Source organism: Meyerozyma guilliermondii, genomic scaffold (assembly GCF_000149425.1).
Source record: "Meyerozyma guilliermondii ATCC 6260 scaffold_1 genomic scaffold, whole genome shotgun sequence".
NCBI lineage: Eukaryota > Fungi > Ascomycota > Pichiomycetes > Serinales > Debaryomycetaceae > Meyerozyma > Meyerozyma guilliermondii.
In genome coordinates, this window is record NW_001809800.1 from 239709 (window position 1) to 255181 (window position 15473).

Sequence of the window (15473 nt, forward strand, 5' to 3'; positions counted from 1 at the left end):
CTTACCTAAGCGTTCGCGAAAGCTTACGCAGCGGTCTTCTGTAAAGTAGCCCTGTGGTTCTTATTCTTGATAAGACGAATCAAGTTACGAAGAAGCATGGCTATGGTCACCTTTCCGATCGATGGTACGTATAAGCCAGCCTTTTGCTTGACATCGTCGTTGAAATTTTTGTTCGATGAAAAGTTGATCACCACCGCACCATTGCGAACATAGTTGGTGGGGAACTTGTAGGACTCTGATGGCACTCCAGTAATGATCACATCACATTGAGGAGCCAAGGATTCCAAGGTATGTTCCTTCGAGTCCAAATCGATCACCTTGTGTCTTTGTTCCAGTAAATCGTCTCCGCGAGTGAACTGCTGGATATTATTGATATCTACCGAGTAGACAGTAGCACCATCATTAGCAAGTAGAGCTGCCAAGGGACGACCAACAATCTCCGACCGGTTGACAATAAGAACTTTTTTACCATAGAGTCTGTTCCCATAGTGGAGAATAATGTTGTATACGCCCAAATATTCCAAGATTTTCACCATTGCAAGTGGAGTACATGGTAAGATGGATTTCTGCTCGTTATAAGGTGGATCCAAGAATCGGACGTTATGGTAGAGGTTGTGGTAGTACATGAAGTTGAGCCCCTCCACATCCTTCTCGGTTGATATGAGTTGTTGAAGATACTGATCTTGGTTATCTCCAAACACTGGGAAATACACCATAATTCCATGAACATTATCGTCTTTATTCGCCTTCATCAACGCGCTTTCCAAGTCGTTCTTGTCCACCTGGACCAACTCGTACTCAAACCCAAGTCCCTCACACGTTTTGCCAGTCCAATTGGCATACATCTGAGCCGCGGGGTCTCCATTAGCGAGAAAGCCAACCAACTTGGGTTTGAAACCTAGTTGTTGCACGCTGGCGGTGATTTCTTCTACGAACGGTTTAGCGATTGTTGAAGCTAGGATTGTTCTTCCGGCCGGCTTAGATGACATGTTGAATGTATAAAGTGGTTTTGCAGCGAATGCGGGCTGCGTGGGTCTTATATACCTTACGTAAATTAATGAATTACCTGCGATGACGATTGACTCGGGTGAATGTGTGCAGGATGATAGACTGGCAATGAATTGAAGTGATTGACCCAAGTGTAGTATTCGTTAGCGCAAATGGGCGCTTGCATTTTTGTAGAGACTGTGCCAAATAAAAGCTTCACTGAGCATAAGTTCCACATCTCTTTCTGTCCATCCACTTGTTGGTGGGTTCTGCAAGAAGAGAATAATCTCTTGAAATTCCTTGTGTTTGAGTTCATTACTAAACTTGATCAAGAATGCCGCACATACGTAAACATGGAAACTGTTGAACCCGAGTGGAGTCTCACTCAAGTATGTGTCCCACATTCTAATAATTAGCGGGATGGAAATTTCTCGCATGAGCAAGCAGTTCATCCACCGGAACGAGAACTGAAGGAACTCGATTCCTTCGCTATCGAAATGCTGTAGTAACTCCACATCAATCTTGGAGATCAAATTCCGCAAATCACCAACTTGCCGAATAATACCAGGTTGTTCATGAATGTAGTTGTCAGTAATATTGTCAAGAAGCCTTGACAAGCACCAGTATGTATCCGCCTCTATGATTAATGTAGCTCTACTGGAAAGCCTACCGGGATCAAAGGTATCTGCTGACAACCTGGCCAATTGAGGGTCGTCCAAAATAGCCTTTTCGCATTCATCATTATCATCGAGCAAGTTGGGAATGAAGAGCTCCTCACCTTCTCCCGTTCTTTTCTTTTGTAATTGCCAAAGATAGTTTTGAAGAAAGATCTGATAGAAAGGAGTGACTAGATCATTTATACCTTGGACGTAACCACTCGCCGGGTGTCGAATGGCCCACAAAAATAAAACTTTTCTAAGCGACCGCTGAGTGGCTGGGTAGCCATAGAGTTTGATGGTGGGGTTAGTTCTCTTGACATCAATTTTGATCTGGTGGTATATTTGCTTATCGCGGTTCGAACTTGTGGTGGACGGGAGAGACAACTCGGAGCGAGACGCTTCAGCATTGGCATTTGCTGCGTCTTCGTCTAGGTCAATATTGGACACTGTATTGATGCCCTCTGCGTATTCTTGACGTTTTCTTTTGAGTGTGGACTGCTGTCTTGAATGGTTGGTAGGCAAGTAGCCAAGGAGAAGTTGCCATGACAAAGCCCGTAGTTCCTGCGGAATCCCGTTCCACGAGAGTTTTCGAAGCTCAGTTAAGTCGATGTTTGCATCAGAAGTTAGCACCTTGTGAAACTTCATGTATTTACTGTTGAGTTGATTCAATCGACTCACTTCCATCTTCATCTTGAGATCCTCGTAGTCCATAGAGTCCTTGTCTGGTAGAGCCGGTTGCGACACCGGTATGAGGTCCGGATATAATGAATCAACCATTACTGGCATCTGATTGTCGTAGCGAGGGTTGCTATTTGAAAAGCTTTTTGTGGTCTTCGCCACGGGTGCCTCGTCCACCTTTTCCAAGTCTGCATCCCAGTCATCATCTAAGTCTTTGTACTTTAATTTTGTTGATTTCTTTAAGCTGGGATTTGAATTGGCGATAGACTGATTTGAGTACAAGGAGAGATTCTTCTCAGGCACACCCATGTGAGCATATGAGCTTCCTACCGGTCCTGAGACGGACCTACCAGACAGTCTTACCGATGAGCTGCTTCTTCGTTGCATAGATTGGGCAGGACCATAAGAAAGTTCTCCGTAAATGTTGCGATTGACATCGTCTTCAGCCTCGCCCGAACGAGTTGACGAGCCTGTAAGAGATAGATTCTTCAAAAAAGATGATAGATGTTTCCCACGGCCACCCCGCTCTCCAAATATGAACTCGTTGCTTCCATATACCTGGGACATCTCCTGCTTTTTTTTCCCCATGATTTGAAGACAACTATTCGAGAAATGCGAACTGTCAACACTGCGAAGTACGGCAGATGGTAGTAGAGTACCAAGTATAGTAGAGTAAGCATAATGTAGAGTACAAACCATGGGTGAGAGTAAGCATGGAGGAAGTAGAGTAAAGCTGGAGTACGTTTTCTTGTCTTCTCCATTATTTCTAATGTCTATTAGCTCGTCTATTAAGCTTGAATCTCTCCCTTGACAGCGACAGATCCTTGTTTCAATTCACGACCAGAAACATGAAGAGTACCATCGTGGGTGATATTGACAATCACTTCCAACTTGGAGTTGGGCTTGAGGTCTTTGATAGGAAGCTGGGCCAAAAGGGTTCCAGGAACATAAACGATTTCCTTCTTCACCTCGGGCTCTTCATCAGAGTAGTCGTCTTCCTCGTCGTCAGAGTACTTTTCGGCCTCAATTACGGTTTCCTTGACAGTTCTGTGGCCCTCGTAGAGGTCAATGACGACCGAAGTCGAAGATCCGTTGGTAACCTCGATCGATTTTTTGATAGGATAAGCGGTCTCTGCCACCAAAATTGGGGTAAAGTTACCTTCAGCATCCTTGATACCAATAGACTTGGACAAGTGCTGGGTGTTGACCACAACAGGCTGCAAAGATTCTTTGATTTCCTCTTCGTCAAAAGATTCAACCATCGACGCTTGCAAAGCAGCACCACGACAAACAAGCTCCTCTGGGTTCAATGCTTTAGAATCAAGAGCTGGAGATACAATCACGGTAGATTCTGGGAAAACGAACGAAACATTCGAGGCCAACTTAGGAGTATGGGAAGTACCACCAACCAACAAGACTTCATCGATATCAAGGTTTTCAAGTCCAGCTTTCGTAACCACCAGTTCTATGAAACTAGTCATATCTGACAACACCAGACGAGCGGTCAATTCGTATCTCAATCTGTTGATGGTGGTGTGGAAGTCGAAACCTTCAGCCAACGAGTCAATGGAGCAGGTGGAGGTTTGGACGTTGGAAAGAGTTTTCTTAACAGTAATGGATTCTGCCTTGAGCTTGGCAAGAGATCTAGCGTTGGTTCTTGGGTTGGTCTTTTTCTTTTTTTCGAATTCCTTGGCGAAGTACTCAGCCAAGGCATCGTCTAATAAGTCTCCTCCCAATCCGTGCTTATGAGCCGTGGCTAAAATGGTGAACACTCCACCACGAGCAGCGATAACAGCGGCATCAGATCTGACACCACCAAAGTCAGCTACAACGTACAACTTGTCCTCGGTCAAACGAGACTCCTCAGCAGATAAATGGGCCAACAACGCAGCAGATGGCTCATTGATCATTTGCAATACTTTCAACCCAGCATCATTAACAATCTTGGTCAACTCTTCCCTTTGGTGAGCATGGAAATCAGTAGGTACAGTGATCACAACACCCTCCACCTTCTTACCAATGTAGTCTTCAGCGGCAACTTTCATCTGCAACATATGTCTCTTGGTAGCTTCGGCCACAGTGACAGTTTCAATATTTCCGTTGTCTCTGGTGATTTGGTATCCAATCTTACCATCGTCAAGTTTGACAGCTGGAGCACCATACTTCGAGCCACTGACATCGGCATCGTCAAAGTTCTTGCCAATCAAGTCACGGAAGTTGATGATTGTGTTTTTGGGGTTTCTGATGAGTTGAGCTTTGGCCTGAGCACCGTGATATTCGTCGGCACCAACATAACTTAATACAGAAGGAATGGCTCTATCACCATCAGGGTTTGCAATTACATCGACTTTTCCATCCTGAGTCGCAACAGCGATCGAGGAGGATGTATTACCAAAGGAGATACCAATTACAGCAGACATGAAGAGAAATGAAAATTCCAAAAATTTTGTGATGCGACGCTTATGTCATCAAACCATCAACGAGGGTCGGCGCGGAAGGTATGAGCAAGAGGTAAGGGAGCGTGGGTTAGAGTGTGACAGAGGCATGATAGAGTTGCAAGTTTGTTGATGATAATTACTAGCTTCAAAATTTCTGTAGTGATAATTTTTAAGAGAGGAAAAAAAACAGGTCGTACCCGGATTCGAACCGGGGTTGTTCGGATCAAAACCGAAAGTGATAACCACTACACTATACAACCCGATCGTTGCCAAGGAAGTGCAACTACAATTCAAGAGGGTGCAGAGTCGTTAAACATAGTTTTTATAAACTGAAAAAGCTCGAATTTAAAGCCGTATATCTCAAACACCATATAAAGCGAGTACAATTCCAGACCAGATTCATCATCTCTTCGTGGTCCATTCAGATATTTTTGGTTCCTGAATTCCGTCCTGCATGCACAGCCGCGCTACTCTACCGTTCCATTTCAATTCTTATTCTTTACCTCCCATGACTCGACTTCAAAGTACCAAGAGAATACGTCTCGCGGTCATCTTGATATTCATCGTGGTGTCCTTTGGCTATATCGTTACTCGACAGCCTCCAACAACATCTGAAGATGCTCTGAACGTTGTCCAGGAGTATCTGAACAGAAAAATGGCACCTATAGCGATCAAAGGAGAGCCGAATAATAAGCAAAAAGAGTCCAAGAACGGAGCACTCAATAACAAGCTTAAGGGAAACAGTATACGGCCTCCTTTGAAGCAACAGGGTACACCACCTCAAGCCATTCCTCATACCGAAGATGAAGATCCCATAAATAATCCTCATGGATTTCTTGGAGATATTAACGAGATAGACGATGATGAAGAAGAGCTCTTTAGTGGCATGTATGACAGTGCTGAGTCCGACGAGAAAGGTGTGAATCGACCAGGGGTACCCAAGAAGGGAAGCGCCAACCCTGCAAATCCGATCGTTACCGACGAAAAAGACTTTGCAGAAGTTCCTCAAGATTTTGCCAGTATAGACATTACTCCGATGACATTCAGAATATACTCTCACAACGTGAGAAATGGCGGAAGAGATATCTTGGACCCTGGGGAGGAATCATGGCTCAAGAGATACCGCAAGATTACTGCATCCATAAAGTTCAACTCTCAGCTCAATACTGTGGTAGCTCTTCAAGAAGTCTACAAATTTCAACTTGATGATATTATGAGAGACTTAAATCGTTATTCTCCACCTGAAGAGCCCGAGTGGGAAGCGTACGGTGTTGGAAGAATCGACGGCGACCAATTAGGTGAGTTTGTCCCCATTTTATTCAAAACATCAGAATGGGAAATGGTGTTTTACGATAGTATATGGCTCAACGAAGATAACCCACGGATGGCTCTCGAAGGCTGGGATGCAAAATACTTGAGAATCGTATCCTATGTTACTTTGAAGCATGTATCAGGAAACTACATCAATGTTTTCAACACCCATCTCGACCATATGGGAGAGTTGTCCAAGCAAGGACTGGCACAAATCATTTTGGACAAGATGAACTCTATAAATCAGTGGCCCTCTTTCTTGTGTGGAGACCTCAATACTGAACCTAATGAGAAAGCATATCAAATCATTACCGAACAATTTCGTAACCTGGCGAAGTTAACCACGGCTTTTAACAAGTATGGCCATTCCAAGTCTACTGTCACTGGATTCGAAGGAGAAGTACTCCTCAATGGCGGCCAGAATATAGACTACATCTTCGCTCCAAGTTATACAGCGAAGCTTGGGGAGACGGTGCTATGCGACAAGTTGACTACTTCGCCTCCTTCGGAACGATACTTGGACCTTCGCTTGAAGAGTTTTGGCATGCTTCACTCTAAATTCAACGGACTTTACATGAGTGATCACCGGCCCATAGTTGCTGACTTTACGTTGAAGAATAAGTGTAAGGGGAAGTGATAATAGAACGAGTGTACATTATGCTACCAGTAGCACTTCTATATAGCCATTTCATGGATAAATTTTACGACACGATAGTCTTGTCTTTAATACTGAGAGGGCCAAGCAATTTCGCCAACTGATCGTCGAGAGCTCTTTGTGGGTGTTCTTCTCTCCATTTGAGGAAATCGCTTGTGAGGGCGGCTTCAAAGTGTAGTCGGGGTCTTGTAAGTTCTCGCATTACAAGCTTTGAACCCTCGACATCAAAGCAGAATGATTGAAGTTTTCCATTGCGCTTTTTCAGAATACAGCCCTTGATGAAACGAACCAAAAAGATCAACCAGCGATCCAAAAACCATTTCTCAAGACGCTTCATGCCTCCAGAAAGTACCTTGTTAACATCCCACTCTTTAACTGAAGTTAACTTGAGTTTATCTTTGAGACCAACAACGAGTGTTGGTGTACCAGCCAATTGACACTGAATGAGGGCAGGATGAAAATTTTTCAAGCCAGAATTCCACTGTACTCTCGCCTTAAATTCAACGTATCGTTCTAAATTTTTGACTGGATCGTCAAGGCCAAATGTTTCGTTCAGACTGGGTTTCAAATCTATGCCTTCTAGCGGCCTTACTGCATCAATCTCGCATGCTACTAATATGGAATCATTCAGCAGCGAACATGAATGTCGTACCAAAGTATAGTACTTCTCATTGCTGTTTTTAGGCCACTCAAAGCAGAATCTGCCATTGACCATTTTCTGCCTAACCGTCATCAATTGCTCGAAATTGGGTCCTGTCATTACAGATGGATTGTTGAAAGGAGTTCCTTTCTTGTCGTCTTCCAAAAAGAGCTGGTCATTAACAGCGTATATCCACGTCAGGGCCTTGGTACTGTCTATTCCTGACATCATGAGGTTTACCAAAGTTGAGCGGGTAGCGACAATATCAGCCTGAATTTTTACGCCATTCCTCTCAGAGTTTGCGAGCGCAGTATACTTTGTTCCTCTTTGCGCATCCTCTTCTAGCAGCATCTCCTTCAGATGGTTATCCTGAAACTTCGCATGGCCTCTTCCAAGATCAATTGGAAACTTTCGAGTTCTCCAAGTGTTGGTAGCTTTATGTGCGATAAATAGTCTTTCATCCATGACCCAGGTCTTTGCCAGAGAGCGATTTAATTTGATTTCCAACGATGGGGTTCTCGAATAATAAAGTGCTTCATATAATGGCTCCTTCAGCCAGTCGCACTGGCGTAGCATGTTATAGAAATTGTCTGACCGAACATAGTCCAAATCTATTTCGTTGTGCTCACAGCAGTGCGCTAAGAATTCCTCTACATTTTCCCATTGAGCTGGCATTGACAGTGAGAAAGTTAAAATTCTCCCTCAGGAGATTATCAACTCGTATTTTTCGAATATTTTTTGACACATGGTGTATACAGTACAACCGAGCCAACCACTATATAGATTTCTCTAGCAACGTAAAACACCCTTTAGCAGGCAATCCCACTATGTTAAAGTAATCTCCTTCCATCTTCAGAAACAACAAATTTCCTATACTTTGATACTGAAATCCGCCAGCCACTTGGAGCCCTTCCCCACATTCTACGTAAGCGTCGATGAGATGAGATGGGCACTCAATATCAAAGTATAATTTTGTGGTTTCTGTGTGTGAATGCAACGTTCCGGAGGCACAATTGACCACATTAACGGCAGTCACTACCTCCAACATTGGATATTTGCGATATTCTTCAAACATTTGTCGTTGTCTTTCCTTCGTTCCTGGTTTTTCATAAATCGTTCCGTTGCATACAACTATGGTGTCTGCCGATATAATGAGTGAGTTATGTGAGCTGGATGTTTCTAGCTGCCTTTCAACTGCCCTTGCCTTTCCTAGAGACGTTTGCTGTACGTATTCAATGTAATGAAGACCATGCTTGCTGATATTCTCCTCGAAAAAAGACGGAACAATCTTAACATTTGTCAACTTCAAAATGGTCTCAAGGATTTCAATTCGCCTTGGAGATGTTGATGCAAGGACAAGCTCGTATTCTTGTAGTTCTTCGTGAAGCTTTGAACCAAACATATTTATAGTGCGTATGTGCGAAGAAATCCGAAGCCGCACCCTGTGCATTAGGATACATTGTTGCAGCGACCAATTTATCATTAACTACTTATTCTTGGCAGCCTTCATAGCACGCTTCAAAAAGCTGGTTGCGTTGTCATGAGACTTTGGTAGCTTCTCGTCATCATTTTCAACCACTTCATCATTATCTTGTCTTACTAGTTTGACACTGTCATCTACCTGTAAATGCTCCTTGACTTGTCCGACAAGTTCTCCGTAATCATCAAATATTAAGTCTGTTCCGACAAGCTGTCGCCATTTGGTCTGTAGTATCTTGCCGTCTATAGCCGCTAAACGGTTCACATGTGTTTCATTACTAGTGAGCTTTATTAATGGCGTTTCAACCGCGAGCTCTGAAATCTGAAATTGGGCTGCTGGGCCAATGACATTGTCCATCCTGGATGCATCCTTTGAATCTTCTGCTTGTGTCTTCGTATTGCCTAGTGCCGGTATGTCAATGGTGATATACATGTCCTAATGTTAGTTCAAGCAAGTGTTTGTATCAGTCTATTTACTTACCTGAAACTCATCATTGGCCGCTTGTGCCTCTTGTTGGCGCATCTTAATATCCTCGTCCGAGCCTGCTTCGAATTTGTAGTGGAAGTTCCAGTTCATTTCTTCACCCTCGTCTAAAAAGTCACAGTTTCCATTGACTGTTAAAACCCACATGTTCTGTTGGTGCTCATAGGTATCCAATGAGCAGGTTGCAGCTTTGAGCAAAGTACCATTTTCGTCCACAGCATCGTACACACTCAGTTTCCCGAGTAACGACATTCCAAGGGCAATTTTGGTAGCAGCATGGGTAACTATTAAAATTCTCTCAATGTGGGGAAATTTTTTCTCCATCACGGCGAAAAAAGCCTTCCAAAAATGTTGTGCCCGCTCAAAGATATCACTCTCGTCTTCACCCTTCAAGCTGGGAATTACACCCACAGTATTGTCTCTGTCCCAGCTTTCAGCGGTGCCCAATTCGGGAAAGAATTGTTGAAGTAAATCGTAGTTCCCCGGCTCAGGAATGGTATCGCGGTCCTTCTTGAACCACTCACCAACACCACGCTCAATGGCAATTGGAAGTCCCAAAGCACGCGATATAGGCTGGCTCGTTTCCACACATCTATAAAAAGGCGAACTGAGTATGATCTGAGGTTTCTTGTCGTCGGGAAATTGTTGAATATGAGACGCCAATTGCTTGGCTTGATCTATACCATGAGGTGCCAAAGGAGGGTCACTATCGATTCCCGAGGGATTAGGAGGATGCGGTGGCGGTAACCAGTTGGCACGGTAGCCGTGGCGGGCAATATATATGGTTTTAATAGTCATATGGAATGGAGGATTAAACAATAAAAAACAAGAGGGTGCGAATTATGCAGGCCCATCATCACCAAATGCAGGTGATATGGATGCGAACAGAAGAGTATACTCTTACTTTCGCAAAGAACAGTTCACGGACCAAAAGTAAACACCAAAGCACCTTACTTTCTTCATAGAAATACTTCATTTAACGAAACTTTCGGACCCTTCTCCCATGTCGGAACGAAAATCCATCAACAAATACTACCCACCAGACTTCGATCCTTCCAAAGTTCCAAAGAAAAAGAAGTCTGGTGGAGGTATAGCAACTATAAAAGTCCGTCTAGAAACCCCCTACTCGATGCGGTGTACACGGTGCAACGAATACATATCCAAAGCTCGCAAATTCAATGCCAAGAAAGAATACACCAAAGAGATGTACTTGAAGACCAAGATTTATCGCTTCCACATTACATGTCCTCGGTGCAACAACAACATTACATTTAAGACAAGCCCACAAACTGCCGGATTTGTGCCTGAACTAGGTGCGGTTCGAAATTATCAGCCCAAAGTTGTAGTTGGAACCGAAGCCCCAGAGACGGAAGACGAAATTTTGGAACGACTTGAAAGAGAGGAGAAAGAGAACAAATCGTTTAAGGAACAGCGAGAGAAGAGGAAACGAGATCCTTTTTGGCAAAAAAATGCCAACTTGAAAAACGGCGATGGAGACCTAATGGACAACTTGGAGAAAAAGTTGCGAGAACAGCAACGTCAGCAAGAACTTAGTGAGGAATTGGAAGCTTTGCAAGCTCGCAAAAAAGAGCTTCAGGAGAATGGTGGAACTAACGAAATCATAGACGCAACTAAAGAACGTCTTGAAAGTGAGTTACAAGAACTGCGAGATAGACTAGCGAAAGCCGAAAATGATGAAGATGATGCTATAGCTCAGCAAGCATTTAAGCGATTCAAAGCAGCCCCAAAAAAAATTGACGAAAAAACCGAGGTTTCACCGGTCCATAAAATTTCAAAAGTAACACCTTTCAAGCAAACGATTACACTCAAGAGAAACACAACGACGCCGAGTGGTTCAAACAATACCCCAAAACCTGCGCTCGGTGGTTATTCTTCGGAGTCCGACTAATATGTATCGCTATTCTCGACTTAGTATTATTGTTGTAATCTACTTCTCTATACTAGCATTTCCAATGGATTCTCAACAATCTTTTTCAAAGCCTTCATGAATTCACCTCCAAGAGCACCATCGACAAGTCTGTGGTCAAAGGTTCCGGTAATGTTCATGACATCGTCAAAGATGAATCCTTGTTCGTTGACGTCGGATGGAACAGCCTTCTTGGTGACGGTACCAACAGCGAAAATGGCACATGAAGGTGGGTTTATGATGGAGGTGAAGCTGGTGACGGCGTGATTCATTCCCAAGTTGGAAAGGGTAACGGTACCGCCCTGGAATTCCTCGGGAGCCAATTTGTTAGCCTTGGCTCTCTTACCCAAGTCTTTGATCTCGGCAGAGATAGTAGCCAATCCCTTGGTGTCAGCATTTTTGACGATAGGAGTGATCAAACCAGTTGGGGTAGCAACAGCGACAGAAACATCAACATAGTTGTAGGTTCTGATGACACCTTGTTCACCCAACCAAGCGGAGTTGACTTCAGGAACTCTCAATGATGCCTTAGCGATGGCCTTGATCAACAAGTCGTTGACCGACAATCTGTATCTGTCCTCAGCGGAAGCATTAAGAGATTGACGCAACTTCAAAAGTTTGGAAACAGACATCTCTGACGATACGATGTAGGAAGGAGATTGCTGAGTGGATTGAAGTAATCTTGAAGCAATGGTCTTACGCATGTTTGTGAGAGGAGTGTCAGTGTATGAAGCGCCAACTGGAGCAGCGGCAGCAGCAGCAGCAGCAGGGGCAGCAGCGGCAGATTCCTTGATATTTTCAAGGTCCTTAGCCACAATTCTACCATTAGGACCGGAACCTTTCACATTCTTAAGAGAAATACCCTTTTCAAGGGCAATGGTCTTGGCCAATGGAGAGGCAATGATACGTCCACTAGGCTTTGGGGTCGAAGAAGACTTGGACTCCGACTTGGCAGGAGCTGCCTTGGATTCCTTAGAGGTGTCTTTGGATTCTTCCTTGGACTCTTGCTTTGGTTCCTCCTTGGTTTCCGCTGGCTTGGCCTCACCTTCACCGGCATCTTCGGCGGTAAAGTTCTCGAAAGCAGCCACGTCGTTGGATTCTTCAACGTACACAGCAATTGGCTTTCCAACAGGAATATCGTGAGAGCCGTCACCCATCAAAATCTTGGCCAAATAACCATCTTCTTGAAACTCAAAGTCCATGGTGGCCTTATCGGTTTCGATTTCAGCAATGGCCTCGCCAGGAGCAAGCTGATCACCTTCTTTCTTACTCCACGACGCGATGTTTCCCTGAGTCATGGTGGGTGACAATGCGGGCATGTTAATCACGGTATGAGGAGGGAATTTTGAAGAGTACCATCTAGAGAGCAGTAAGGAGGCAGCAGCAATGTGCGAGCACTGAGGGCGCATGACACGGAGTGATGCACATCTAGAGGCGGCAAACAAGGCAGACATGGTAACAAGATTGAAGCCGGAGGATTTCGCATCGATGTTCCCCGATGGGTTTTGTGTCGCGGAGATGTAGCTCCGAGAAACAATGTGCAGGCGGGTAGGCTGCAACCACCATCATTAACAATGTTGGGGATGTGGCGGCTACAAAACAACATTCAGGCCGTAGAAGTCAACCTCCACGCAGTAGTTGCTTGATTTTTCAAGTAGGCTCAGAACATCGCCGTAGCCCGGATCTTTCTCGCAATCGGCCTCATAGACAACCGATACACCATGGTGGTTTTTTAGACTATCTTTTGCCGTTTGCCACAGGAAACGAACTAGAGGACACCATCCAAAGACAGGGTCAACATTGGCATGAAGCCACGTCGAAGTATTAGGGTCCGAAGGATATCCCGAACCGATAACCTTGCCTTGAAGCAATGCTAACTGGTCGTGGTAGTAATGTATGTTGAGATCTCTGGTTACTTTGGCTACCACCGATGCTGTACTCACAATGGGAAAGATACTATCTGCCTTTTTCGTGACTGTGATTTCCAAAGTCGGGAATATTCCTTGTAGTTTTTTCTGGTATGTAGCTGGGGGTCCTACAGTATCCACGAATACCTTTTTCACGTTAACCCCCAGATCCAAAACTTCACGTATAAGCTGTATTGTCGTGTTATGAGCTTGCTCATTGAGATTGGCTCCTCCAGCAGCTCCACGGCCTTGAAGCATAGCACTCGAAATGTCTCTAGCAGTCATAGTGCGTGTGGCCCAACCTACGTTTTCGTTGAGTTCATGGTCCATCAGCTCGACCATATAGAACAACTCTCGTCTCTTGTCTTCCTTAAGTACTTTGGAGTCGGCAAATCCATATTTGTGTTTGAGATCTTCCTGGTAACTTTCAAGGCAATAAGAAATGCCATAAACCATTGGCCCCAACACTGGACCACGTCCAGCTTCGTCAACTCCAAGCACTACGGAAGCGGTTTTGTTTTCAAGGATCAATCTTGGGATCTGGGAATGGTATGTGGTTGAAGCATGAAATGATGGCCCAGGAAGAGATGTCACAGATGGTGGGATCCAAGTCAGAAGTGTACTTTCAAGTTTTTGTCTTTTAGCCAGCGGTTCTTCGGGCATGGGTGACCGAGGAGATTCGGTTTGGGACGCTGTAGTAGACTCTTCGTACAGCATTGAATGCAAGACTCTGAAGGTGTTGATCTTGAGACGCGATTTGAGAAATGGTGTACAGGAAGAGCTATGGCTAAATTCAGTTAACCTACAAGTCTCTCGATTCTATTAGTTTAAAAAAGTAAGATTCCTATGTTTCTTCTTCCTTTATACCACTACTCACTTTTAAGTCTACTATAATTTTTCTGTTTTCTTCCTCTATTTTTCTTCTTCTATTTCCTCCTTCTATAATTTATGTCGTTTCCTCGTTTCAATCTTAGTTGAATCTCTTTTTCTGTAATGCCGCTTTTACGCCCTCGTAGCTGACAAACGTAATGCAGGTGGCGGGAACTACCCGGAGCATATTGGCACTGATTCCCCTGTAGAATCCTACCCATCCTGTCTCATGGTATATCTTCTTGCATATGGTTGAGATTGTCCGACGTTCATGATGCGGATTATAATCCTGAAGACGAGACCGTATCACTTGTGTAGGATACATGATCAACATACTCATGACCTTGGACGCTGCAGAGGCGTAAACGTATTGAAAGGTGGAAAGTTGAGACGGTACTTCTTGGTTGGTTCGATGCATGTCTTTGATTCGGTCATAAAATGTAAACTGAAGACTTCCCTGTGCTACGGCAAACATAGAAGGAACAGATCCTTTCCAGAAACTGGATACACCTTCATTTTTGAGCATTTTTGTCACCGCTTCCATCACCGACTGGTATGCCCCAGATTCGTATCTAGACTTGCCAAGAATTCGAGTTTTAAGAACCCAGAGTGGATTGGTTAATAACGACGTAGTGATTCCTGCCATTGATGATGCTCCCAAATAGTGAAATGTGGATTGTGGGAGTAGGGAGTTTTCTGACAAATGCAGCTTGAACTCTGCGTACAACAGAAAGTAAAGTGACCATGCTGTTAGGTTTCCTGCAAGATTGGGACCTATGCCTCGATACAATTGACGCAACAATAGGCTGGACTTTGGCTTTTTTGCGCTGTTTTCTGGATGTGCTTCTATAAGTGCATCTTGTCGTATTTTGTGGATGATGCTTCTGACAAGTGCAAATGGTTTTGATGTTGTTTGTGAAGAAAGTTGTAATCGTACTTTGATAAGGTCCAAGGGATGCATGACTATCGTGGTGATAAACCCGGCACTTAGCCCGGATATGGCCTCTACTTTGCGGGAAGAGAGGTCCATAGCAGCATGAATAGTGAGCGCTGAGATTGATGTGAGATCGAGAAAATGAGACAAAAGTAGCAATTAAAAAAGAAAAGAAGAAAAATGGTAAAAGTGACGTTGAGCTGGTGACTTTGAGCTGGTGTTGTGTAAGTAACGTTTCCTTCCTCATTTATAGTATCTGTGGCATCTCTCTTCTCTTCTTTATCCCAGTCACAGCATTCACTCTTTTTCTTATTATTATTCCTTCTTCGTATTCTTCTCTCTCTACACCTTAGCAATATCATTAGCAATTCACTATATACATCCTAGACAGTAGGGAAAGGGCTCAACAAATTGATCAATGATGGCTTGTTAGGAGATGCACTCCAGCCCAAATATAAAACAAATGGAATGAATCCATAGTGTGCGATGGTCTTGGAGTATTCC

At 44.1% G+C, this 15473-nt stretch overlaps 11 protein-coding genes and 1 non-coding gene across 12 annotated transcripts; 2 read left to right on the top strand and 10 right to left on the bottom strand. All coding sequences in view use genetic code 12, as the record gives it.

Annotated features, from left to right (window-relative positions):
• Window positions 1-23: 23 nt before the first annotated feature.
• Window positions 24-989, bottom strand: PGUG_00142 (methylenetetrahydrofolate dehydrogenase (NAD(+)); the record flags this gene model as incomplete). The annotated part of the gene is made up of 1 exon (XM_001486715.1): window positions 24-989. The coding sequence occupies one exon, from the start codon at window positions 987-989 to the stop codon at window positions 24-26; it is 966 nt and encodes a 321-aa protein (XP_001486765.2).
• A 162-nt stretch (window positions 990-1151) lies between these two features.
• GYP1 (Gyp1p) lies at window positions 1152-3023 on the bottom strand (the record flags this gene model as incomplete). The annotated part of the gene is made up of 1 exon (XM_001486716.1): window positions 1152-3023. One exon carries the CDS (start codon window positions 3021-3023, stop codon window positions 1152-1154), a length of 1872 nt encoding a protein of 623 aa, XP_001486766.2.
• Window positions 3024-3112: 89 nt separating this feature from the next.
• On the bottom strand, window positions 3113-4744 carry SSZ1 (Ssz1p; the record flags this gene model as incomplete). Its single annotated transcript, XM_001486717.1, has 1 exon — window positions 3113-4744. The coding sequence occupies one exon, from the start codon at window positions 4742-4744 to the stop codon at window positions 3113-3115; it is 1632 nt and encodes a 543-aa protein (XP_001486767.2).
• Window positions 4745-4950: 206 nt separating this feature from the next.
• PGUG_05980 lies at window positions 4951-5022 on the bottom strand. The gene has a single exon. It is a non-coding gene; the product is annotated as a tRNA-Gln (tRNA).
• A 194-nt stretch (window positions 5023-5216) lies between these two features.
• On the top strand, window positions 5217-6710 carry PGUG_00145 (uncharacterized protein; the record flags this gene model as incomplete). Its single annotated transcript, XM_001486718.1, has 1 exon — window positions 5217-6710. The coding sequence occupies one exon, from the start codon at window positions 5217-5219 to the stop codon at window positions 6708-6710; it is 1494 nt and encodes a 497-aa protein (XP_001486768.2).
• Window positions 6711-6774: 64 nt separating this feature from the next.
• Window positions 6775-8043, bottom strand: PGUG_00146 (uncharacterized protein; the record flags this gene model as incomplete). The annotated part of the gene is made up of 1 exon (XM_001486719.1): window positions 6775-8043. One exon carries the CDS (start codon window positions 8041-8043, stop codon window positions 6775-6777), a length of 1269 nt encoding a protein of 422 aa, XP_001486769.2.
• Window positions 8044-8143: 100 nt separating this feature from the next.
• On the bottom strand, window positions 8144-8851 carry PGUG_00147 (nucleotide diphosphatase; the record flags this gene model as incomplete). Its single annotated transcript, XM_001486720.1, has 1 exon — window positions 8144-8851. The coding sequence occupies one exon, from the start codon at window positions 8849-8851 to the stop codon at window positions 8144-8146; it is 708 nt and encodes a 235-aa protein (XP_001486770.2).
• A 465-nt stretch (window positions 8852-9316) lies between these two features.
• On the bottom strand, window positions 9317-10129 carry PGUG_00148 (transcription factor TFIIIC subunit; the record flags this gene model as incomplete). The annotated part of the gene is made up of 1 exon (XM_001486721.1): window positions 9317-10129. The coding sequence occupies one exon, from the start codon at window positions 10127-10129 to the stop codon at window positions 9317-9319; it is 813 nt and encodes a 270-aa protein (XP_001486771.2).
• Window positions 10130-10334: 205 nt separating this feature from the next.
• On the top strand, window positions 10335-11240 carry PGUG_00149 (mRNA splicing protein; the record flags this gene model as incomplete). The annotated part of the gene is made up of 1 exon (XM_001486722.1): window positions 10335-11240. One exon carries the CDS (start codon window positions 10335-10337, stop codon window positions 11238-11240), a length of 906 nt encoding a protein of 301 aa, XP_001486772.2.
• Window positions 11241-11287: 47 nt separating this feature from the next.
• Window positions 11288-12712, bottom strand: LAT1 (dihydrolipoyllysine-residue acetyltransferase; the record flags this gene model as incomplete). Its single annotated transcript, XM_001486723.1, has 1 exon — window positions 11288-12712. The coding sequence occupies one exon, from the start codon at window positions 12710-12712 to the stop codon at window positions 11288-11290; it is 1425 nt and encodes a 474-aa protein (XP_001486773.2).
• A 138-nt stretch (window positions 12713-12850) lies between these two features.
• RNH35 (ribonuclease H2 catalytic subunit) lies at window positions 12851-13882 on the bottom strand (the record flags this gene model as incomplete). Its single annotated transcript, XM_001486724.1, has 1 exon — window positions 12851-13882. The coding sequence occupies one exon, from the start codon at window positions 13880-13882 to the stop codon at window positions 12851-12853; it is 1032 nt and encodes a 343-aa protein (XP_001486774.2).
• Window positions 13883-14135: 253 nt separating this feature from the next.
• On the bottom strand, window positions 14136-15065 carry PGUG_00152 (flavin adenine dinucleotide transporter; the record flags this gene model as incomplete). The annotated part of the gene is made up of 1 exon (XM_001486725.1): window positions 14136-15065. One exon carries the CDS (start codon window positions 15063-15065, stop codon window positions 14136-14138), a length of 930 nt encoding a protein of 309 aa, XP_001486775.2.
• Between the last annotated feature and the right edge of the window lie 408 nt (window positions 15066-15473).